We start from the raw sequence: 22,160 nt of genomic DNA, 5'->3' as shown, positions 1-22,160 counted from the left end.
GCCTCTAAGGCCCATGAGATTTAATCCACTTATTTTTCTTCCGAAGGCGAGACTAACTATAGTGTAGTATGCGCGTCACTACGCACACACTCACATCCCTTACATAGTATATAAGGATATGCACGTCAATAAACGCACGCTTAATAGCTCTGAATACGCAGTCAGTCTACTTATTTAATCGTCCCAACGCCCAACGTTGCATGGCGACCCTGCCAGTGCTGCTCACGCAGCGCTGAGCAGATGGTTTGGAATAAATAAAGTAATTTAAAGTGAAATAAAATAAATTAAAAATTAGGTGAAAAGTGAACAAACAAAATATGGACTAAAATTAGACTTAAATCAAAATTCAATAAAAATATCGAATATGAACGTGAAATAGAAATATCAAGTGCCAAAAATCAAGAATTTCCTGATCCTGATGAAGATGTTAGAAGACAACGGACCAAATTGGATAAGCTGGGCGCCGGGCGATGATGGAGTCAGATGAGGTAACAACAGTGTGCTGGGTGCCGGGCGATGATGGAGCCAGATGAGGTTGACAGCAGTTAGCAGGGTGCCGGGAGTGTTCGAGTCGGAAGTGGTTGCAGCCGGGAGAACCCTACATCATGATAAGTCCCCGTGTAGAAGTCCCCTTGTCCCCCATGAAGAAAAGTCCTCTTGTCCTCTTCAAAAATAGGTCATCATTCTACGGTAATTTTTTTTTCTCATTTATTATTATCATTTAAACTCTGGAGGTTACTTTAATTTTTGAGTGTTCATTTATTGGTTTAATTTGAGATATGTTTTTTTTTTTAATAATTTCGTAAAACGTATGGACGTTTATGGAAATATTAAATGTAATAATTAAAACTTAATTTACAAATTTGCAATGGAATATGGGAATTCGATATTTTTATTGAAGATGTGACATGTATAAATATTATTTTATGTATAAGTTAAAATTATTAATAATAACGTTTGTTGACGACTTATTATTGACAATATAAAAATGAAATATGTACTGAATAATTCGCATAACATTTTATTTGCAGAAGTTAAATATGAGTAATATTATTATTTTTTTCTAACAGGAATTATCCAATTTGAGTATTTTTGGTTTTTACACAATCACACCAGTGATTTTTACAGCCTCATTTTGTTACATTTTATTTGATTAGGATTTATTTACATTAATATTATTACTAAAATTTGTATTTTAAAATATTAGATTTTCTAGAAGTAGGTCAATAATTTTGTTACTCAGTCATGTCATTGCACTCAACGCATACGACTTATTGCAAATCAGCAAAACGTGATTTAGCATCAGACACGTTATGATGACATGTAGGTATTTTCTAGCGTATCGACACAATACTTCGCTGTAATTAAGATCTTTACTTTATAAACAATAATTGTGTTTGATATGCAAGTAAATATTTTAAATTAGTATCATATTTGTAGACTTTTAAGACCACCAAGATCACATCTCTAATATGGATCTTTAACAGAACATTAATAGAATTATTGATTGATTGGATTTAATTTTTAGTAAAACATTATTTTGATTTTTTTGTAGCAAAGTATGTAATCGATTATGCTATTGATGTAATGATAAAATTATAAAGTTAGTTATGAAAACGTGACATAAGTAGAATTTGATGATTGACATGTTGAAAAATATTTTCCAAAGTGTAGGTAAAATATCACTTGGCTGACAACTTGATTGCTGATTTATTTTAGCCAAGATAGTACCNTGCCCCCCTCTGGGTTGTGGGGCATATGAGTACGTGTCCTTGAAGTATTATCCCGGTTGGATTTGTTTATCTGTGTTTTCTGATGTATAGGCCTTATTAGAACGTAGGCCTTATTTGTATCAAGTACCTTACGTTAATATTATTAAATGATGAAGGCTATGAGATAAAGGTTTGTTGTAATAAGGCAGGTTTTGGTTTGAAATTCAGATAGGCAAAGTTATAAAATAGTTTGATATTGTTTGTAAAGGTGAGCTAAAAGTTAGGCATGCATTCATTACATAGGATACTTTTAATTATTTGGACTGATCACCCAGAAGTTTTAAGAAATTCTTGTGCATTGATTGCGTAGGTTTGTGAGATTGTAAAGTATTTTGTTAGATATTGAATGAATATTGAAATATTAAACATATGAATATTATGTAAACATGGTACTAAAATAAATAATATTAAGGGGAATTATCCTTCGTTCGATCATGGTGCATACTAGATATCTCTGTGAGAATAGTTGGAGACATTAATAAGTCTTAAAATTATCCCTTAATTTAAATGAATATTATAAATAAATATTATTATAAAGTGCGCGCACATGTTATAAAAGTACCATGATGAAAATATGATAAAATGAATTAAGTCGACTATAAATAAATGAAAATAATGACTTGTAAGTGTAGTAGATCTACTAACTATAAAACATGAGGGTGGCCACCTCATAAGAATTGATGACGTATTCTCGGAAATGTAAACATAAATGGATAAGACATTATTAGACGTACGTGTAATACCTGGATGTGACTTTATTTTTATTATGAATGAATATTACATAAAAATAATATTGTTGAAACATTTTAAATAGTCGTCAACAACACGTTTAGATAAGTTATTTTTATTTTATTTTTAATATTATTAAATTGTTATGGATAATTGACACCATTAATTCAAATCAAATTTTGCAATGTGTTAAATTGTCATTTATGTTTATTTTTAATAGAGCATTATTTTACCCAATATCACGTATTTAAAAATCATTATTGAATGGTGTCAAGTACCCAATTTTGTAGTCTTATTTTTTTTTTAATTATCTTTTTTGTATGTAAAAAAAAAACAAAAAAAAAAACGGGGGAGGTGTAGTATGCGCGTCACTACGCACACACTCACATCCCTTACATAGTATATAAGGATATGCACGTCAATAAACGCACGCTTAATAGCTCTGAATACGCAGTCAGTCTACTTATTTAATCGTCCCAACGCCCAACGTTGCAATAGACAGAATAGCTTTATATGGCGTGCTGGCGACAGATTTAACAGACTGAGTAAGGAACTAGATATTGATTTATTCTATACTAGCATACCAGCGCTTAGGCGGCTGCTAAACGAGCGTTTTTTCAAGCCTATCATGTAGGTTTTTTTTATTTTTTTATCATGTTGTTTATTGTAAATATGAGGTAACGGGAAGTGTGTGTGTGTGTACTCACTCAGCGACGAGGAGATGACAAGCCCGAGCTCGGCGGAGACGAGCACGGCGTTGATGGGCGCGTCGTGCCCGGTCAGCGTCACGCGCGGCGCCGGCGTGTGTGTGTGTGTGTGTGTGTGTGTGTGTGTGTGGTGTGTGTGTGTGTGTGTGTGTGTACTCACTCAGCGACGAGGAGATGACGAGCCCGAGCTCGGCGGAGACGAGCACGGCGTTGATGGGCGCGTCGTGCCCGGTCAGCGTCACGCGCGGCGCCGGCGTGTCGCCCTCGCCCACGATGCCGCCTGCGCGCGCAGACCTGGCAAGACAAGGGACGATTATAATGTTGGTCTATTACTAGTGTTACTAACAGAGCCACCAACTGGGGATCCTGAGTATTTAGAGATGTTACTAACAGGGCCAACTGGGGCCTTGAGCATTGTCTGCTGGCACGAAATTGCGGCGGCGATGAATACAGCAACATGAACAGGCGGAGCGGGGCGATCGCAATACTACTCCTCATCGCCGCCGCTCCGCCGTCGCGTCGCCGCGCCAACGCTCAGCTGTCGCCAGTTTTGTGCCCACAGACTTAGATTTAATGGATTTTTCAGTAAAAAAGAGAATTTTGCAGAATAAAACACCTTTTCAGTAGTTTTCAGCGATTACATTGAGCTTTTAGCATTCACAGAACACATTTTTGAGAGCAGGCGGGGCACAGAGTGCCCAGTGGAAAGAGGCCTCTCAACTAATCGTATTTGGACTCATTAGGGTGGCTCCACTGTTAAGAAAGGTCAGTGAGTCAACAAAACCAAATGACGGATCGAACCAAGGACGCTGCCCGCATTCTCGCGATCCCGCATAATCGGTCCACCTAGCTAGTGGGTGGCCTGCCCACACTATGTCTTCCGGAACGTGGTCGCCACTCGAGAACTTTTCTGCCCCAACTACCATCAGTTTTGCAACCTATGCAGCCTGCCTACTGCCACTTGATTTTAGCAATTCTGCGGACTATGTCGGTCACTTTCATTTTCCTGCGAATCTCCTCATTTCTGATTCGATCATGCAGGGAAACTCCGAGCAAGCTGTGTCTTATATGGCCCATTAATGTTCATAGTGTTAATATGATTGAAGACGGACTTACCAGTGCCAAAGCAAGACCGTACAGTCTTCCGAGCCGGACGCGATGTAGCAGTCGGAGGTGATGTTGCATTCCGAGCGCGACACGCACGTCACCACGCCGTAGTGCCCGAAGATTATTTGTACTATTTTGGCTGTGGACATGTAACATTCAATTAATTATTGTATTCAAGTGTATCGTAATTCATAACGCTAGCTTCGAGTCTGATTAGTAGGTAAAAAATCAGACACTTGTCTGTTACTTAATCAACATAATTATGGTTTTAATTAATCCTTCAAACGGACAACTAATCGTCATCTTTATCATTTCAGCCATTGCTGAATATAGGCCTCCCCCAATGCACGTTTGGTAGCGGCCTGAATCCAGCGCCTTCCTGAGGTTTTTACGAGGTCATCGGTGTATCTTGTGGGTGTACGTCCCACGCTGCGTTTTCCGGTACGTGGCCTCCACTCCAGAACCTTGCTGCCCCATCGGCCGTCAGTTCTGCGCTAGCGATCGGGCTATGACAGCGACTTTAGTACGTTTACGGATCTCCTAATTTCTGATTTGATCTTGTAAAGAAACACCGAGAATAGTTTAAATAGATAGTTTCATCCACGAAGTAGACGCGCCCCACCAATTTTTGGTCGAGGCAAGCGCGGGGAGTTTGATCCGAGCAATCCGAGCGTCACTATTGTAGTGTGCGTGTGCACTCATGGATTATTTTAACACTCAAACATTAGCGGAAGAATGGTAGGGCGCGTCTTCGTGGATGAAACGTTCTATAATATTACTGACCGGTCTCCGTGGAGAAGACCCTGAAGGAGTTGTCCCAGAAGCCGGCGGCGATGAGGAAGCGCGAGTCGACGGTGGTGACGAAGCAGTTGCTCCGCGCACGCACCCGCTGCGAGAAGTTGTCGCCGAGTTGTCGCCGCGCCGCCGCGCCCGCGCCGCCCGCCGCTGAAAGGAGAAACTTTGGTTAGTTGTATGAAGTGATAAACTGTATTTTTATTTTTTTCGAAGGTTTGAGCTCTTTTGAAGGTTTGAGCTCTTTAGAAGGCTCGAGCTCTTTTAAAGCCTCGAGGCATGGCTCAGAGAGCTCGCAGCTCGGTTAAGCTCGGGGCACCGAGCCTACCGAGCTCACTAAATCTTGCCATTCCGCCTCGAGGCTTCAAAAATAGGACTCGACGCCTCGAGTCTTGTACATCACTAGATAAACTTGATTGTGAACAAATAAAGTGATTTTGACACTTTAAAACCTGCGCCTGTAATTAAAAAAGTTATTTCATAACATTGTTTGATCTTTGTTCCGGGACTGTTCCCACCTCTCGTTCCCACCACTGCAACTCCTGAGTAGCCAGGATCTACAGCTTGACCGCCACAAAAACCCAACCAATGAAGGTCAAGTTTGTCCCGGGGGAAAGTTGAACTGTCATTGGACCCGCAACGAAATTAATCAGAAGAACATAGGAGGAGTTCGAAATTAAGGTTCGACTTCCCTCCATTGCAAAGCGGATGACAGGTGACAAACAAAGGTTTAAAACCTTTAAGAAAAGATTATGCACCACGGACAATAAATATCAATTAAGGAGGCCTATCTTATGAGCAATTAGCAACTACCTGCCAATAATTCGGTCGGTCAGACCCCAGTTCCACCTTGTGGGTGGACGTCCCACGCTTGAATGATACTTATGTAAAAACTACTCGTGATAACTGTTTTGGCAAATGTTAATTCTAATAATGTGTGTTATAAAATGCTGTTTGTTTTCCTAATAATAAAAAAGGTTGTGAACCCACACAAAAGTGTTTTTTTTGTCCTTTTTTCTTTTTGCTCTATTGTCTGTATATCACATACAATTATTTTCGAGACTTGATACCGGGATCAATGGGAGTGGCAACAGTGAGAAAGAGGTGGGACTCTCTCATGCAAAGGAACTGCAGCACCGATTTCTACCAAAAAGATGATGTGGGAGAGAAAGGATTCGCAGTGGTGTTAAAGAGAGGAATCAGACAGCTTTTTGATGGATGAAAGGACTCCTCAGCCAACGATGGCAGAGAGGTGATATTAATCCCTCGAGCACAGAATTGGTATCTGCAGGAGAGACGGGATTAGTTTCTCGAACATAATAGTGGTATAGTTTGGTCAGCGAACACGTAGAATTTTGTCCAATGACCCCAAGCTACCCATCCTTATCGCTCGCGCGTAATTATGTTACTGTCGCGCTCGCACACTCACTGCGGGCACAGTCGCGACAGCAATATAATTACGTGCGAGCGATAAGGATGGGTAGCTTGGTGTCATTGGACAAAATTCTACGTGTTCGCAGACCAGACTATAGCGGTGGGAGAAAAGTGGGAGTAGTCTTTCATGCATAGGAGTAGTTGCGGCGATTGGGTTTAGGATTATAGTCTATTCAGNATTACGAGCCACAGTACAGTTGATGTCGCACGGAAAATATTCGCTAAAAATTCTACTTTAGTTTGTAATTTTTTTTTTGGTGGATAATGCGTTTATATAAGTCATAATAGATCACCTAAATAAATATGGCGAGGATTGAAATCAACACCCTGTATAAAAGAAAGTCGTGTTAGTTACTCCACTTATAACTCAAGAACGGCTGAACCGATTTAGCTGAAAATTGTCAGGGAGGTAGTTTAGAGCCAGGAGAAGGACATAGGATACTTTTTATCCCGTTCGAAGTTAAAAAAAAAGTCTGCTTATTTATTGCCATTAAGGCGGAACAAAGTTCGCCGGGTCAGCTAGTATAGGATATAATGTTAGTGAATTATGAAGTTTGGGTCATCGTGGCTTTGGGAGCTACCCTAAAAAAACTGTCTGGCGAGGAGTTGGAACTGTTGAAACTGTTTGGCTGTTGGGGAAAATACTGGTAATCATTGTCCAAATAAAACATAAAAATCAGTTTTATTTTCTTTAGTTATATTCGTTAGTAGAATTACAGTGTATTGAATATACAGAAAAAGCCACCGTAAAAGTTAGACTTACGTTACATCGTATAATCTGATTTTTATGTATAATATTTGGGCAAAAGTATTTTCCCCAACAGCCAGACAGTTTCGACAGTTCCAACTCCTTGCCAGACAGTTTTTTTAGGGTAGCTCCCAAAGCCACGATGACCCTTTTATAAAATGCCGTAGGTCTGGCGTTCACTAGCTCTTCGTCTATAGTCTGGTTTGCGAGCTGATGCTGTTGATGTTGCTGTCGCGCTCGCACACTCACTGCGGGCGCGCGTCGCACAGTCGCGACAGCAATATAATTACGCGCGAGCAATAAGGATGGGTAGCTAGGGCTCATTGGACAAAATTCTACGTGATCGCAGACCGGGCTTTAGGTGGGAATAGTAAATAAATAAATAAAATAAAATAAAAGGTATTTATTTCAGGCATAGCCCATAAAAGTGTTAGTAACAAAGGTCTTATAAACTATGGTTAGTAAATCACACAGTAACCTAAACACAATTAACGAACGACAATTTGGTGTCTTTAGTAAGATGGACGCGTGTCCAGTGCTGCATGATGGCACTGTCCACGTCCAACCTCGCCGCGACACTCTGCAGGAGGCTGTTGGAGCTGCCACGCACACGGTGGATCAGGGACGCCGTGCGCTTTCTTAAAATGGCAGCAAAGCTATCTACTCCTTTTTCAATCCCGTTGTGAGAATGTGTCGCTCATACAACGAGGTAGTTCGCAGTGGTGGAGACATTGACATATTTAATAGCAGTTTTCCCCGGTACAAGAGATTGGTAACAGAAATCTTTAAAAATAAATAATCGTCCTCGACCCTATCCAATGTTTATCCTATTTTTATATATATACTAAAACTGTCAATGTGCCAAACTAATTCTTCAGATAAAAAATATCCGACGAATGAAAAATCAGCCCTTAATATAAGTAGCTTTAATTTAATACTAAGCATGTTGTGTACGCTGATTTTGGATCTCTGTTTAGTTATTTAATATTTTGTTAATTTCATGGCTATATAATTGACAGTGATCTGTTTGTGTACCTATTTTAAATAAATAAATAAATACTCGAGCTTCTGCCAGCATCGCTGCTGCAGTATCGTCGCAGCCCCATCAGCATCCTGAATGCGTCATTATACTGAGTACTAATATGTTAATAGTGATGTACTCACCCCAGACGGGGTCCATTATAAGCGGGTGCGGCGGCGGCGCGTGCTCGGGCGCGTGGCGCGGCGCGGCGTGCGCGCAGCCCCCGCCCGCCCAGCGGTGCGCCGCGAATGCTCGCGCTGCGGATACCTAAGGAGGAATATACACCTTAATACATAGGCTTTTAGGTCACTAATTAAATACAAGTTGTATGAAAAAATACTAGTTTTTTTTTTAATTTGATTCACACACACGCACACAAACACACACACACACGGTTATAGTGTATTGGGTAATGGCACAGAAGGCGTACATTTTTCGTTTTTTTTTATAGGTACGCTTATGTATAAATAGGTAATTTAGATTGCAAACATTTTTTTTTCCTTTAAAGTTTATAATTGTTTCAAAGTTTATAATTATTTCTTAAGCCCTCATAACTTTATTCTCGCTCAACATCCTAGAGAATTGGGCATGGCTGAAAACCAGTGTTGCAAGGATCTGTCCTTACAACGTATACTGAGTCAGGTCCAATTGCCTTCGGTGTACTTATTAGTTGTAAGTCTAACTACCTGTACCTACCTATGTCTAATGGTTCGAAGGCAATAAATACATGTTTTATTTTTATTTTTTTTTATTTATTTTTATGGCGGCCCTCACTCGCTTGACTGATGAACAGAAAGGTAGTGGCACCTGGATGCGGGCAGCGCAGGACCGGTTATTTTGGAAATCCTGGGCATACTTTTGTCCTCCGTCATTTGGTTAGAACGACGCGATCAAAACAAGTTCTTACCATAACAGCAGCAGGTATACGTATTAGCCGAGACATGAACCACAGCTGCATTTGAGGGTCATCAGGTGCTGCTGCGAACGTTAACGGTGCCAGGTGCATAGTGGACGCTCTGGGAGGGTGCGGCTGGCTGAACAGCCGGTTCTTACCGTGACAGCAGTGGACAATACCAGCTGAGTTGTCTGAGAACCTAAGACGTGGATGTTGAAGGTAGTTTCTATTGACCAGAGGCAAGGATGAGCTTTACATCAAAGTTCTCACCGTTACAGAAGCATNAATTCATTTAATATTTTTTCACAATTTTTTCTAAATAATAAACTAATAAATAATTAGAAATTCTTGTTTAGGTTAATTGAGAAAGATTAGTGATTGATATTTTGGAAGGATGAAAACACACAAAAGTAATTGATTTTTACAACTCAATATTTTTATTCGTAGAAAGTTAGAATCATAAAACGAAACGTTTTATCTGTCTAAATCACCATCATAAGTTGAATGAACTATAGTCACCTATGCGCTAGAGTGGTATTAGTGGGAAATGGGGGTGGGATTAGTCCCGTACTCACCCCAAACAGGGTCCATTATAAGCGGGTGCGGCGGCGGCGCGTGTTCCGGCGCGTGGCGCGGCGCCGCGTGCGCGCAGCCCCCGCCCGCCCAGCGGTGCGCCGCGAATGCTCGCGCTGCGGATACCTAAGGAGGAATATACGCTTTAATACATAGGCCTTTAGGTCACTAATTAAATACAAGTTGTATGAAAAGTAGAAATACTATATTTTTATTTTATTTATTACGATAACTAACAAGACAAACACGCATACATAGAAATGAATTACTATACCTAAAAGTGCTTGGAACTTAGTGTTGTCTTAATTAAAGGCTGCCACGGCATGCAATATTTGATGGCAATAGTGTTACTGTGGTAACAAAAACACACAAACCCTAAGGGGTTTGAGGGTAGCTTCTTTCTGACCAGATGAAAGGTAAGTATAATAAGCTTACGGACCAGAAGATGTAATGTAGCATGAACTCCCACTCAGTCAGTGGATCGATGATCTAGTAAAGGTAGTGGCAAGCACCTAAATACGGGCAGCGCAGGACCGGTTATTTTGGAAATCCTGGACATACTTTTGTCCACAGTCATTTGGTTAGAACGAAGTGATCTAAACAAGTTCTTACCGTAACAGCAGCAGGTATACGTATTAGCCGAGACATGAACCACAGCTGCATTTGAGGGTCATCAGGTGCTGCTGCGAACGTTAACGGTGCCAGGTGCATAGTGGACGCTCTGGGAGGGTGCGGCTGGCTGAACAGCTGGTTCTTACCGTGACAGCAGTGGACAATACCAGCTGAGTTGTCTGAGAACCTGAGACGTGGATGTTGAAGGTAGTTTCTATTGACCAGAGGCAAGGATGAGCTTTACATCAAAGTTCTCACCGTTACAGAAGCATGCATAGCCAGTTTAGGGTATGTATTAGCCGAGACATGCACCACCGCAGCGTTTGAGGGTAGTTTCCTATTGACTAGAGGCAAGGATCAGCCTGTTTGCATCAACTCACCGTGACAGCAGTGGGCATAGCCAGCTGTGGATACGTGTTGGCTGACACATGGACCACAGCTGCATTTGAGGGTAGTTTCAACCTCAAGCACACGTCATCAGGTGCTGCCACAACATTAACGGTGACAGGTGCATAGTAGACGCTCTTGGAGGATGCGGCTTGCTAAGCAGTTGGTTCTTACCGTGACTGTAGTGGATATAACCAGCTAATGGTATGTCTTGGCTGAGAGAATGAGACGTAGACCATAGCAGCATTTGAGGGTAGCTTCTAATTGACTAGAGGGCAAGTATGAGCTGTGTTTCTGAGCAAAATGCTTACCGTAACAGCCGCGGGCATAGCCAGTTGTGGATACGTATTGGCTGACACATGGACCACAGCTGCATTTGAGGGTAGTTTAAGTCGTAGACAGACGTCATCAGGTGCTGCCGCAAACATCAGTGGTGCCAGATGCATAGTAGACGCTCTTGGAGGATGAGGCTCGCTCAGCAGCTGGGCAGGCGTCTGTCCGAAGCTTCGGATCTGGTCTTCGATGGCGGCGCGCGTCACCGGTTCTGTGATCTGGTCCAGGCGGACTCCGCCCTCGTATGTGAGGTAGTAGAACACGTTGGTTGCTCGGACCGCTTCGGGGCCTGGTCACAAACAAGATAAAGAATTATTAGTACATATGTACAACTAGCGGCCACACGCAACTTCGTACGCGTGGATCCCGTTTTACCCCCTTTAGGGGTGGAGTTTCGTACAGTCTTCCATATTACANCAACATTCAACTTAATCGACGACTTTCTCTAGAAAGGAAAAAAATCTGGACACCGCTTGCTAGTGCAAGCGCCATCTAGCGGTGAGCGATACAGGCGAACACCACGGGGCCGGAGTAGTATTGATTATGAATGTGGTTACTCCAGATCTTCGATTTTCCTAGTTTTTATAGTTTTCCCTTTATGTGGCCATTAAACCCTAACTCTGTACCAAATTTCAGCCCTCTGAGTTAATGGGAAGTACTAGTTCTATTTTGATGATCATCAGTGAGTGAGTGTCGTAAATGCGAAACTTTGCTTTCGCTTAACTTCGGAACTAAATGACCAACAGACTTGAAATTTTGGATTTAAAGTATGTGATTATAGCTTACTAGATGACGAAAATTTCTGCGTTCTGGTCTTATCCAGAGGTTCTCAAATAGGGGCCTGAAAATGCGGCGAAATGGTTCCAGTAAAGGATGGTACGGCAGTGTTTGCTTTGCGCTCGACTTTTATAAACGCTTTTTGCCCCAACACCTCCATTGTTTGTATTGCCGGTCAAATAATTTTGATCTGACTAACAACTAGGTATTTTATAGTCCACAATATGTGGACTTGCAATCAAAAAGTGTGGTTATAAATGAGTGAAAAACAAAGTCTGTACCTGATGATCAGCATAATATTATAGTAATTTCATCATCATCATCATTTCAGGCACAGGACGGCTTGTAAACGCAACGGTGTTTTTCTAAGAAGTAGTTTATTTTGCAATTAGGCGTTATAAAGATCCTGTATACCTAATTTAACTCCACCACTGCCTCGAGGCAATAGTAGGCCAGTGCCATTCTTCTCACTTCTCTGAAACTCGGTCACTTCTGCAAGCCTCTTCAATACCCTTACCTCTCTGTTTATATCCAAAGATCAAGTCAATCCATTGGTGCAGCTGGCAGCTGACGAACTCAGACTCCAGCGCCATCCTGTTGATCCTCACAAACTCCTCGGCGGAGGAGGCCCAGGGCGGCAGGATCACGTCGCCGGAGGGAGACTCGGGGATGCCCAGCCGGTAGCCGGAGCTGTTGATTAGCATCTCGGGCAGGAAGAAAAGCTCGGGGATCAGCTCCTGGGAAGGGCATAAAGTTGGTTCAATGTTAGTTTCAGTGAAGATTTCGTGAAGTTCAAATTCAAATAGCGAAAAACACTTCGCTAAGTAAAAACCAATGGTGATGATCAAGTTTTATACGAGCACACTAAACTTATAATTGTTTATTTACTTATGTGAAAGTATAGTATAAAGCCCGGTCCGTGAGCACGTAGAATTTTGTCCAATGACCCCTAGCTACCCATCCTTATCGCTCGCGCGTAATTATATTGCTGTCGCGACTGTGCGTCGGGCGCCCGCAGTAAGTGTGCGAGCGCGATAGCAACATAATTACGCGCGAGCGATAAGGATGGGTAGCTTGGGGTCATTAGACAAAATTCTACGTGCTCACAGACCAGACTTTTGTAGAAGTACAAGTTGAGCCAGAAAATTTTGAAAATAGCAGCGCTTGATTTCTTGAAAACGGTTTCAGGTTTCCGTGAAACGGTCGATAGTAACTAAAAATTCATAAAATTGCACTGCACCATTTCCCATCACTCACGCGTCCCTATCTCGAACCGTTTTCGAGAAATTAAGCGTTGCTGTTTGCAATCATTTTTGGTCCACCCTGTATAGTTTAAACTTAGTATATCGTTCTGAAATCGTGTGAGAGGAAACGTTCAAGTGTAAGTATTAGGTGTGATGTACCAAAACGTGTAATAATTTCTACAGTTTATCCGCATATCGACCTTCGCCATTGAACTAATGGCATGTCTCCATGCAAATCGATCTACACCGTTATCCAACTGTAATGTTATTGCTTCTAATGCCGGTGTCGAAACGAGGTCAATCCCATTGTCTCCTCGACAAATACTATGTTTAATGTTATACTCCTTTTTGTTTAACAATATCAGCCGTTTCGCAAAGCGTAAATCAATCGTATCGGGGTCGTCCCGGCCGCGGGCGTACTTTTTGCAAACGCGACGATTTTCGTTATGTAATTCATTAATACAATCGTATTGTTTCATGTCAACGATATGCAAGCAATTACAAGTCCGTGATTAATGGAAGTGTTTGCAATTATTTGTAAATGACGCGCGAAAGGCGTGAAAAGAACTTGTGGAAAATATTAATCATTATGTTCTACAAGCATGTGAGCATATCGATCGATTGGGCACGCGCTTTCTTGAAATATTAAGGCGATTGTTTTCGCAAATATTAGACTATGGTGACCAATACAATACTTTTTTATTTACAACAGAAAAAGACGCCTGCCTTTCTATGGGAATAAAACCATTTTCAACCGACTTCAAAAAAGGAGGAGGTTCTCAATTCGACCCGTATGTTTTTCAGACTAGAGAATGGAAATCGTTGCTCTGTCATTCAGTGCTAAAATTAACTGTGGGAAATTGACGCGTGCGCTCGAGCGTGCTAGCGTGCGCGGGCGCCGCCCTAATGGGAACGACCTCCTGTAATGTTGTGTAAATCATCGATCGATACGACAAAAGAAGTTGTAGGGTCCACTCAGGTCATTATTTTCCCATATAGGGTCTGGAGAAAATGTACGTTCTTTTGGAAACCACAATTCTCCAACCAATACCAATTAATAGAAATATCGCCAAGTAGTTCGCTTGACATCAAAGCATGTCCTCCCATTCCAGTTAAAAAAATCGTTTCCTAAAGCTAAGTGCCATCATGCAGCACTGGACACGCGTCCATCTTACTAAAGACACCAAATTGTCGTTCGTTAATTGTGTTTAGGTTACTGTGTGATTTACTAACCATAGTTTATAAGACCTTTGTTAAACACCTTTATGGGCTAAGCCTGAAATAAATTACCTTTTATTTTTTTTATAAAGTCGAGTTTCCCAAGACACATACCTTGACATCAGAGGTGTCCCGTTGACAGTTCTTCCAGGACAGCGCGATGGATGAGAACAGCCTGTTGGGGTGGTCGAACTTGCCGCCCTGCAGTGCCAGGAACATCGTCGTCATTGGTTCCTGGGGAGACAGGACAATACGAGTGATTAAATAAAAATATGTCATTAAAAAAATAATGTTTCTCTTCTTTTCCTTCAGTAACATGGGTTTTAGAAAGAAAGAAAAATTCTCAAAAGAGATTATAATTTTACCTACCTACTCTTAATGAGAATTATTTGGGATGGGATAAAATAAAGACATTTAGAAACTGTTTTGTTTTTGATCAACACTAAATACCCTTAGTACTTACCTACCTACGAACTTCGTATTAATAAGCAAGCAAAAAGGGAATGTTATCGTGTTATATTTATGCATTTTCCTTAGACATTGATAAGTATTTGGCCTAAATTAGGTACTGCTACTGTAACTAAAATAAGGAGCAATCTTTTCAAAAGCAATTACCGGTGCAACTGTTGATCCCTTTTTGTTTCAACTCCGCCATTAATCTCCTTTTTGTGTTGAAAAATAAAATTTCTAAGAGGGGACTGAAAAAGACACATTTCAGGACGCCAGCCAGATTCAATGACACACTCGAGTGACTTGAGTCGGCAATTTGGTGTCCACAAAAAAGGCCGCTTTAACCGATGTTATTTCCGACGACAAAAGTGGCTTTTAGCTTTTTTACCTTTTCCCGGCGCGTCGCGTCTCGTTGCGCCGGCGCATGATAGGGTGACAAGATCCACGTTTTATAATTTCGGGACACGTAAAGACATTCTTATTTTTTTATTCTCATTCAATCCCGTTTCATGGTCAAGCTCTTGGAGCTTCGAAAAGTTTGTGCAATTTACACCAGACTCATTGAAGCATACATGAAATAGAAATTAAGATGAAAATATAGGAATAACCCTTTCCTAGCTAAGCACAAAACACTAAGGCTGAGTTGCATCACCTCAACTTTAACCGTAACTATAACCGGTGTTTTTGTATGGAGTTTGACAAACTTTTGACGTTTCTTATAGTTCATATTATTTATTTGCTTACTAAGTGTAGGTACATAAGGTCTTATGTAAGTTTAAGTATGATGGTGCAACCCAGCCTTCGGTTATTCCTGTCATAGACAACACAAAGTCTAAAATGTCCGGGATTTCCCTGTGCCATGGCGACCCTACCGTTGCGCATCTGTGTCGGCGCGTCGCGTGCGCGCGCGCGATTGTTGTGACAGCCCACTTTAGCACCGGCCGTTAATGTACCTTCTAATTTACTATGATCGACGCCCGCTTTGAACGTCTCTATAAGCGAGCATTGTTCCATTGAAATAAACGCAAAGCGGGTAGAGAAAGGTGAATATAGCAGCTCTTAAAAGTCTTAAAACTGACATTCAAATTATCGAGTATTTTTTGGTAATATTAGAAACGATCATATAGTCCGGTCAAATTAGACATGAACTCTGCAATAATTCGCATACAGCTGAAAATTGGCACGAATGTTCGGAGCACTATTATGAATTAAATGTGAAAAGTCCCCATCGATCCGACATGTGCTATTAGGCCATTTTTTTCTTTTTTGTTACGTTTATGCTTCCACAACTGCGTGGGGAGCGTATACCTAGGCCATCCTCCATTTTCCCTGGTAAATTAAAGAGAGTAGGTACATCATATGCGTGGTGGTGTCTCCACTCATCATCATCATCAGGTCACATAGTCTGCACTGCGAGAGTACGACCCTCTCCAATTTACCAGAGGCAAATGGAGTATTTGGCCTACACTTCCTACGCTGGCCAGGGTTGGGGAGATTGGCGTCTCCACTACAGGACACTAAATGGCCCATAAATGGTTGATGATGATGTTCTAACTATGTAATAGTTTGGTATGCACATTTAATACAAGCGAAAGTTTAGACAAATCATTTTGGCTGATAAAGATAGACGGAAAATAAGAACAAAAATAACCCAACGCATTCCATATTAGTTTCGTTATTAGTACTGGAAACCTGCCAAATATGAAACGTACATTTGTTCAGTCGATCTGATTTAAATGGCTATTTGGTGTTTGAAGTTTCCTATAAATAATGGCGATATGGGAGCCATAATTGTTAATATTTCTTGCCTGGTATGATGGCTCACTTATTTATTGCGTACTAAACTGTGAAACGAATAGTTAAACAATTCAAGTATGAGACATGAAGTATACAATTAGGTACATTTAAGAATGATTTTTGTGTTTGATGAGGATGACTTAATTTTTATTGTTTTGTTTGACGCACTATTAACACCCCTTGTAGGTGACCTGTGACTAAAGAAAATTACATTTAAGTAATTGCTTTTCAATCCATTGAAAAAATTCCAGTAGGTACACAGTACACAGCTTGCTCACTCGATTATTTTAAAAACCCGTTTACTCAAAATTTATTATGCTTACAACTATGATTCATATTTATTTATTTAAGGACAGCTCACAAGACACAATCAAATAGAAAGATAGATCGAATTCTTTTTATGTTTATAATCTTGCCTTAATTAAAAGCTGCCACGACATCGCGACATGTGCAATGTTTTAACTAGTGTTTTATTGGGGACATAGTAATTAAACAAGTCTAAATAGATACTATTTACATTTGTAAAAACTTCCAGTAATTAACTGAGTCACACTACATATTGAGCGATTAGCAAAATATTTGTATACCATTTCATTCGGATCATCGTAAACATGTTTTTTTGTTAAATACACAAACAATAATCATCTATTAATAAGCTTGTGAAATTCCGTGAACGCTAATNTGATCGACGCCCGCTTTGAACGTCTTTATAAGCGAGCATTGTTCCATTGAAATAAACTCAAAGAGGGTAGAGAAAGGTGAATGTGTCAGCTCTTAAAACTGTCAATTAAAATATTGAGTATTTTTTCCAAATATTGGAAACGACCTGATACAGACCATTTTTGTATAAGCACCCTTGATAGGGTCTAGCAGGGGTGGCCAAACTTTTGACCTGTGAGGTCTACTTATGCTCGAAAATATTTCTTGCGGTCGACTGCAAGGTAGAGTTTAGAAGAGTGAAATAAAACATTTTAGCAGCAACAACACTACTACGTTACGATCGACCGAAGCGTGTGAGTACCTATATTTATAGGTAGATAGATAGTCAGTGTTCTTGGCGGGAATAGTACATTTTAAAATAAGTTCAGTTTATTTAACTCTCGCGGGCTACCAAAATCGTCTTCGCGGTCGACCGGTAGACCGCGGTCGACGTCTTGACCATCACTGGTCTAGATACGGAATAAATGAATAGGCTAGTTTCCTAAAAAAAATTTTTTAGTCCGTCATGTTTAATATAAAAAAATATTGGACACATATATTTTTATTTGTCAATCTAACAAATAATTATATAGTTATGGTGCGTTGAAGTTCCGCACGACGTCACAACGTGCGGCACTTTTATGCACGCATTGACGTCACGGGCCTCTTCTTATGAACTTTGGCGCGTTTTATCTCTTTAAATTTTCATTAGTTTGAAAAAGTGAAAAATACGTGTAGAGTATTTTTTGATAAGTTAACTGACGGACTAATTAAAACTCTTGCTCTTTGACCCAGGAAACATCTCTATTCATTTGATTTCTTTTTTTTGCTTACGTTTATGCCTCCACAACCTATCTAGACACAGCTTGGGGAGCATAGGTATACCTAGGCCATCGTCCATTTTTCCCTGGTAAATTAATGAGGGTAGTAGACACTACAGGAGACTCAATGGCCCGATGATGATGATATTCTAACTATGTGTAATAGTTTGGTATGCTTGAATACAAGCGAAAGTTTTGACAAATAATTTTGGCTGATAAAGATAGACGGAAAATAAGAACAAAAACATCCCAACGCATTCCATATTAGTTTCGATATTAGTGCTGGAAACCTGCCAAATATGAAACGTATTTGTTCAGTCGATCTGATTTAAATGGCTATTTGGTGTTTGAAGTTTCCTATAAATAATGGCGATATGGGAGCCATAATTGTTAATATTTCTTGGCTGCTATGATGGCTCACTTATTTATTGCGTACTAAACTGTGAAATTAATAGTTAAACAATTCTGTTGTGAGACATGAAGTATACAATTACATTCAAGAATTATTTTTGTGTTTGATGAGGATGTACTTAATTTGTATTGTTTTGTCTGACGCACTATTAACACCCCTTGTAGGTGACCTGTGACTAAAGAAAATTACATTTAAGTAGGTAATTGCTTTTCAATCTATTGAAAAAATTCCAGTGTACACGATTATTTTAAAAACCCGTTAACTCAAAATTTATTATGCTTACAACTATGATTCATCAGCAGTATGGTTTTTATTTATTTATTTAAGGACAGCTCACAAGATACAATCAAATAGAAAGATACATCGAACTCTTATAATGTTTTATAGTCATGCCTATATAAAAGTTCAATAATAATAAATAATATCCTTTGACATTTTACACTGCACTTCTAGTCCCAAACTAAGCAAAGCTTTTACTATATGTACAATGTTTTAACTAGTGTTTTATTGGGGACATAGTAATTAAACAGGTCTAAATAGACACTATTTACATTTGTAAAAACTTCCAGTAATTAACTGAGTCACACTACAAATTTAGCGATTAGCAAAATATTTGTGTACCATTTCATTTGGATCATCGTAAACATGTTTTTTGTTAAATACACAAACAATAATCATCTATTAATAAAATTGTGAAATTCCTTGAACGCTATTNACGCTAATAATACCGAATCTTAATTAAATTACCGGAAGAAAAGATTTATTTGCGATCACTTAATTGTCTGGTTGTTGCTTTTAATTACTCGGGCCTTTAAATCATTCTATTTAAAGGACATAATGTTAATTGCAGTTTTATTTGGCCGACAAAAGTGTACGATCGGAGTTTTCAATTAGGACTGGCAACACCGCGTGGAGGATGGATGTCCGCTTTGTGCGGGATAAATCATTACGACGCGCGCGCATTTACTTTGCTTTTAGTTTTACGAGTGCTGCTTAGAATAAAGCACATTAGAGTAATAAAATAAAAAGGGAAAGTATCTACTATGCGACGTTAATGCAACATTTTGCTAGTTTTATAGCCTTTATCTACTTAAAATACAGTAAGGTACATTAAAGCTAATTATGTTTGTGGTGGGATCGTAGCCATAACAACAATCAAACAAAGAGTCTGGGGTTAAATAATCCGATAGTGCTATGTTAGACACTTATGACGACTCATAAAGGGATCAAACACAATTGAAAGAAGATTAGTAGAGGTTCAGAAGTAGAATGTCATGCAGGAGGCTCAGGAAGGAATTATTTTGTAATCATGTTATGTGTTTCTCTTTAGAAAAGTTTTATCCTATTACTTACATTTAGAATAGCATAGGAGCTACCTAAATGAAGGTACATTTACGACAGGTCGTTGGCAGAAGCCGGAACTGACAAGCCGAAGACAGGGTAAATTACATTTTGATGGAAGCCTATATCCAGCAGTAGACTGTTATATTCTAATGTAGATGCTCATATCCTTCTCACATAAAACCTTCTTTCTCTGTTTCTTAAGAACATGATAAGTAGGTACTTATAGTATTAAGTTTGCTTTATTTTCGACTACGAGCCGGCCGGGCCCCCCACTATGTGCCACACCAAAAGGTCGCGGGAAGAGCCTGGATTGGAAATACTTGGGGGAAGCCTTTGCCCAGCGGTCGACGTCTTTTGGCTGAAACTGAAACGAACAATGTTCGACTAATTTCTGTGGCGTAAAGATTACTCAACTTAAGGTCCTATGTCCCCTGGATGGGGCAGAGGACGTCCACAACAGACTGAGCTTCGCGTTTGATCTCCAGGTCTTGCGTAAAGATGAAATAAATATAAAACACTCACGATCCTGACGAGCCAGTTGAGCACGAAGGCAGCCGTGGAGTAGTGCGTGCCGTAGTGGAAGGGTGGCGTGGACTCGTGCTCCCACGTGTTGTAGCGCTCCTCGAAGTAAGCTCGCCGGCTCGGGTTCAGGGCTCCGATGGGCTGGGGGCGAAGGCCACATTCAAATTCAATTTCTTTACTACGATGTAGGATTGGAATTCCCTATGTTCCCGAAGTTATACAACTCTAAAGCCTTGTGAAGATACGCGCGATAACCGCGCGGTTTCTGGATGGTTCTCATTGGCGAGGCACTGAAGCTGTAACCGTGCGGTTACAGTTTCATGAAAATGTACAAGAACTGCCCAGCAACCGCGCGATTATCGCTGTGTCTGAAGCAGGTTTAAATCTTCAAGGCATGAGTGAATTGGCTTCTTTAAACTCGCTTCATTACATCGCATTTGCACCTCTTGGGTGAGATTGTGATAAAAAGCAAGCTAAATTAAATACCCTTTTCACTTGAACACGCACATCTCAAATACAGCTTGCCCTTCCACCACATTTTGGGTGGTAGAAGAAGCGGCAGAAAAAATTAGTAGGTATGTAAAATTTATATTGTTCTTGATGACAGCGATGCTAAGAAGTACCAATAGGCATCAATAGTCATACCTTTGAAAGATCCCTGTAGTTGGAGGGCTGGCTGAGGTCCAGTTCCTCGCTTTCGTAGTTGGTCAGCACCCACGGGAACACTGGGTACTGGTTCAGGTCATTGTACGTCCGTCCTGTGGGAGGTGATATTTTCGTTTAGCAATAAGACACTATTTAGTTATTCCTACATTTGAAGATTTATCACTACACACTGCATATTATAACACAACACAATTCACTAGTTGTAAAGTATCGACCACGATTTCAATTCAACTACCCTCCACAGAATAATTTACTGATACCACTAATCAATTGAGATACTTTTTTAAGCTGTCAAATCGCGATTTTCCCAAAGAGTCAATTTAGTTTCCATTATTTATTATTCAAACACTCAAAGATATTTTTTTATTTTGCAAATTGCGAACTAAGTAATTGGGGTTTTCAGACCTAATTTTTATTTTAAAAAGATGTGTCTTAGAATTTATTCATAATGGTTTCATGTAACATTTTTTTACGAGGTTTTCACAGATTTAATTTGAAGCATGAGATCGTTTGAGAGCTTGTTATCGTGTGTTTACGTTAAAATTGCGCAGTGCAAACTATATTTATTTATATTAATATTATATGGTAAAATGGTAATGTACTGATTTAAGGTCACGTACCGATCATTTCTCTAACGTTCTTGTTTGTCTGGCTCCATTACGCTTATCATGTTATCGGCTTCTTATCTACTTCTTGGTTAATTTTAACACTAGCCACTTTCTTCTAAATTATTTTAATTATGATGAGGAAACTTTTGTATAGGATGTTGCAGGTGGAAAACTGATTTTCCGATAAGAAAATTATTCCGGGACGGCACGCGACCAATAGATAATAATTATTGATCTACCGTCAATCTTTGTTAATTTACGATTAATTATATTATTATCGTTTAGCAATTATTCCGTAAACGAGCTATGGTATAATATCCTGGTAATGTAGGTTTAGTACGGAAATCTTTATTGTTATTAATTCCTACTTATTTATAATTTGACATCCATATTAAGGTATGGATTTCCACTTCGTTATCAACGCTTGCAAGTCTTACCAAGGCTGGGTCAATAGATTTTCCAGGGACACCGGGCCAGCAAAAGCAAAACTAC

The 22,160-nt window shown here is 40.0% G+C and overlaps 1 protein-coding gene across 1 annotated transcript in view; it reads right to left on the bottom strand.

Annotated features, from left to right (window-relative positions):
• Nucleotides 1–22,160, bottom strand: part of rg (A kinase anchor protein rugose) — a 102,776-nt gene that overhangs the window by 13,242 nt on the left and 67,374 nt on the right. Inside the window, exons 5-13 of the mRNA XM_028311687.1 lie at nucleotides 21,040–21,152; nucleotides 20,395–20,535; nucleotides 14,464–14,583; nucleotides 12,405–12,624; nucleotides 11,089–11,399; nucleotides 9,781–9,904; nucleotides 5,099–5,260; nucleotides 4,325–4,454; nucleotides 3,369–3,502 (exon numbers count right to left, since the gene is read on the bottom strand). Coding sequence (XP_028167488.1) covers nucleotides 3,369–3,502; nucleotides 4,325–4,454; nucleotides 5,099–5,260; nucleotides 9,781–9,904; nucleotides 11,089–11,399; nucleotides 12,405–12,624; nucleotides 14,464–14,583; nucleotides 20,395–20,535; nucleotides 21,040–21,152 — 1,455 coding nt within the window. The remainder of the gene's footprint in view (nucleotides 1–3,368; nucleotides 3,503–4,324; nucleotides 4,455–5,098; nucleotides 5,261–9,780; nucleotides 9,905–11,088; nucleotides 11,400–12,404; nucleotides 12,625–14,463; nucleotides 14,584–20,394; nucleotides 20,536–21,039; nucleotides 21,153–22,160) is intronic.

Source organism: Ostrinia furnacalis, unplaced genomic scaffold (assembly GCF_004193835.3).
Source record: "Ostrinia furnacalis isolate ACB-3 unplaced genomic scaffold, ASM419383v2 OfSCF3542, whole genome shotgun sequence".
NCBI classification, from domain to species: Eukaryota; Metazoa; Arthropoda; class Insecta; order Lepidoptera; family Crambidae; genus Ostrinia; species Ostrinia furnacalis.
The sequence above is the reverse complement of the archived record's forward strand: the minus strand, read 5'-3'. Positions and strand labels throughout refer to the sequence as shown.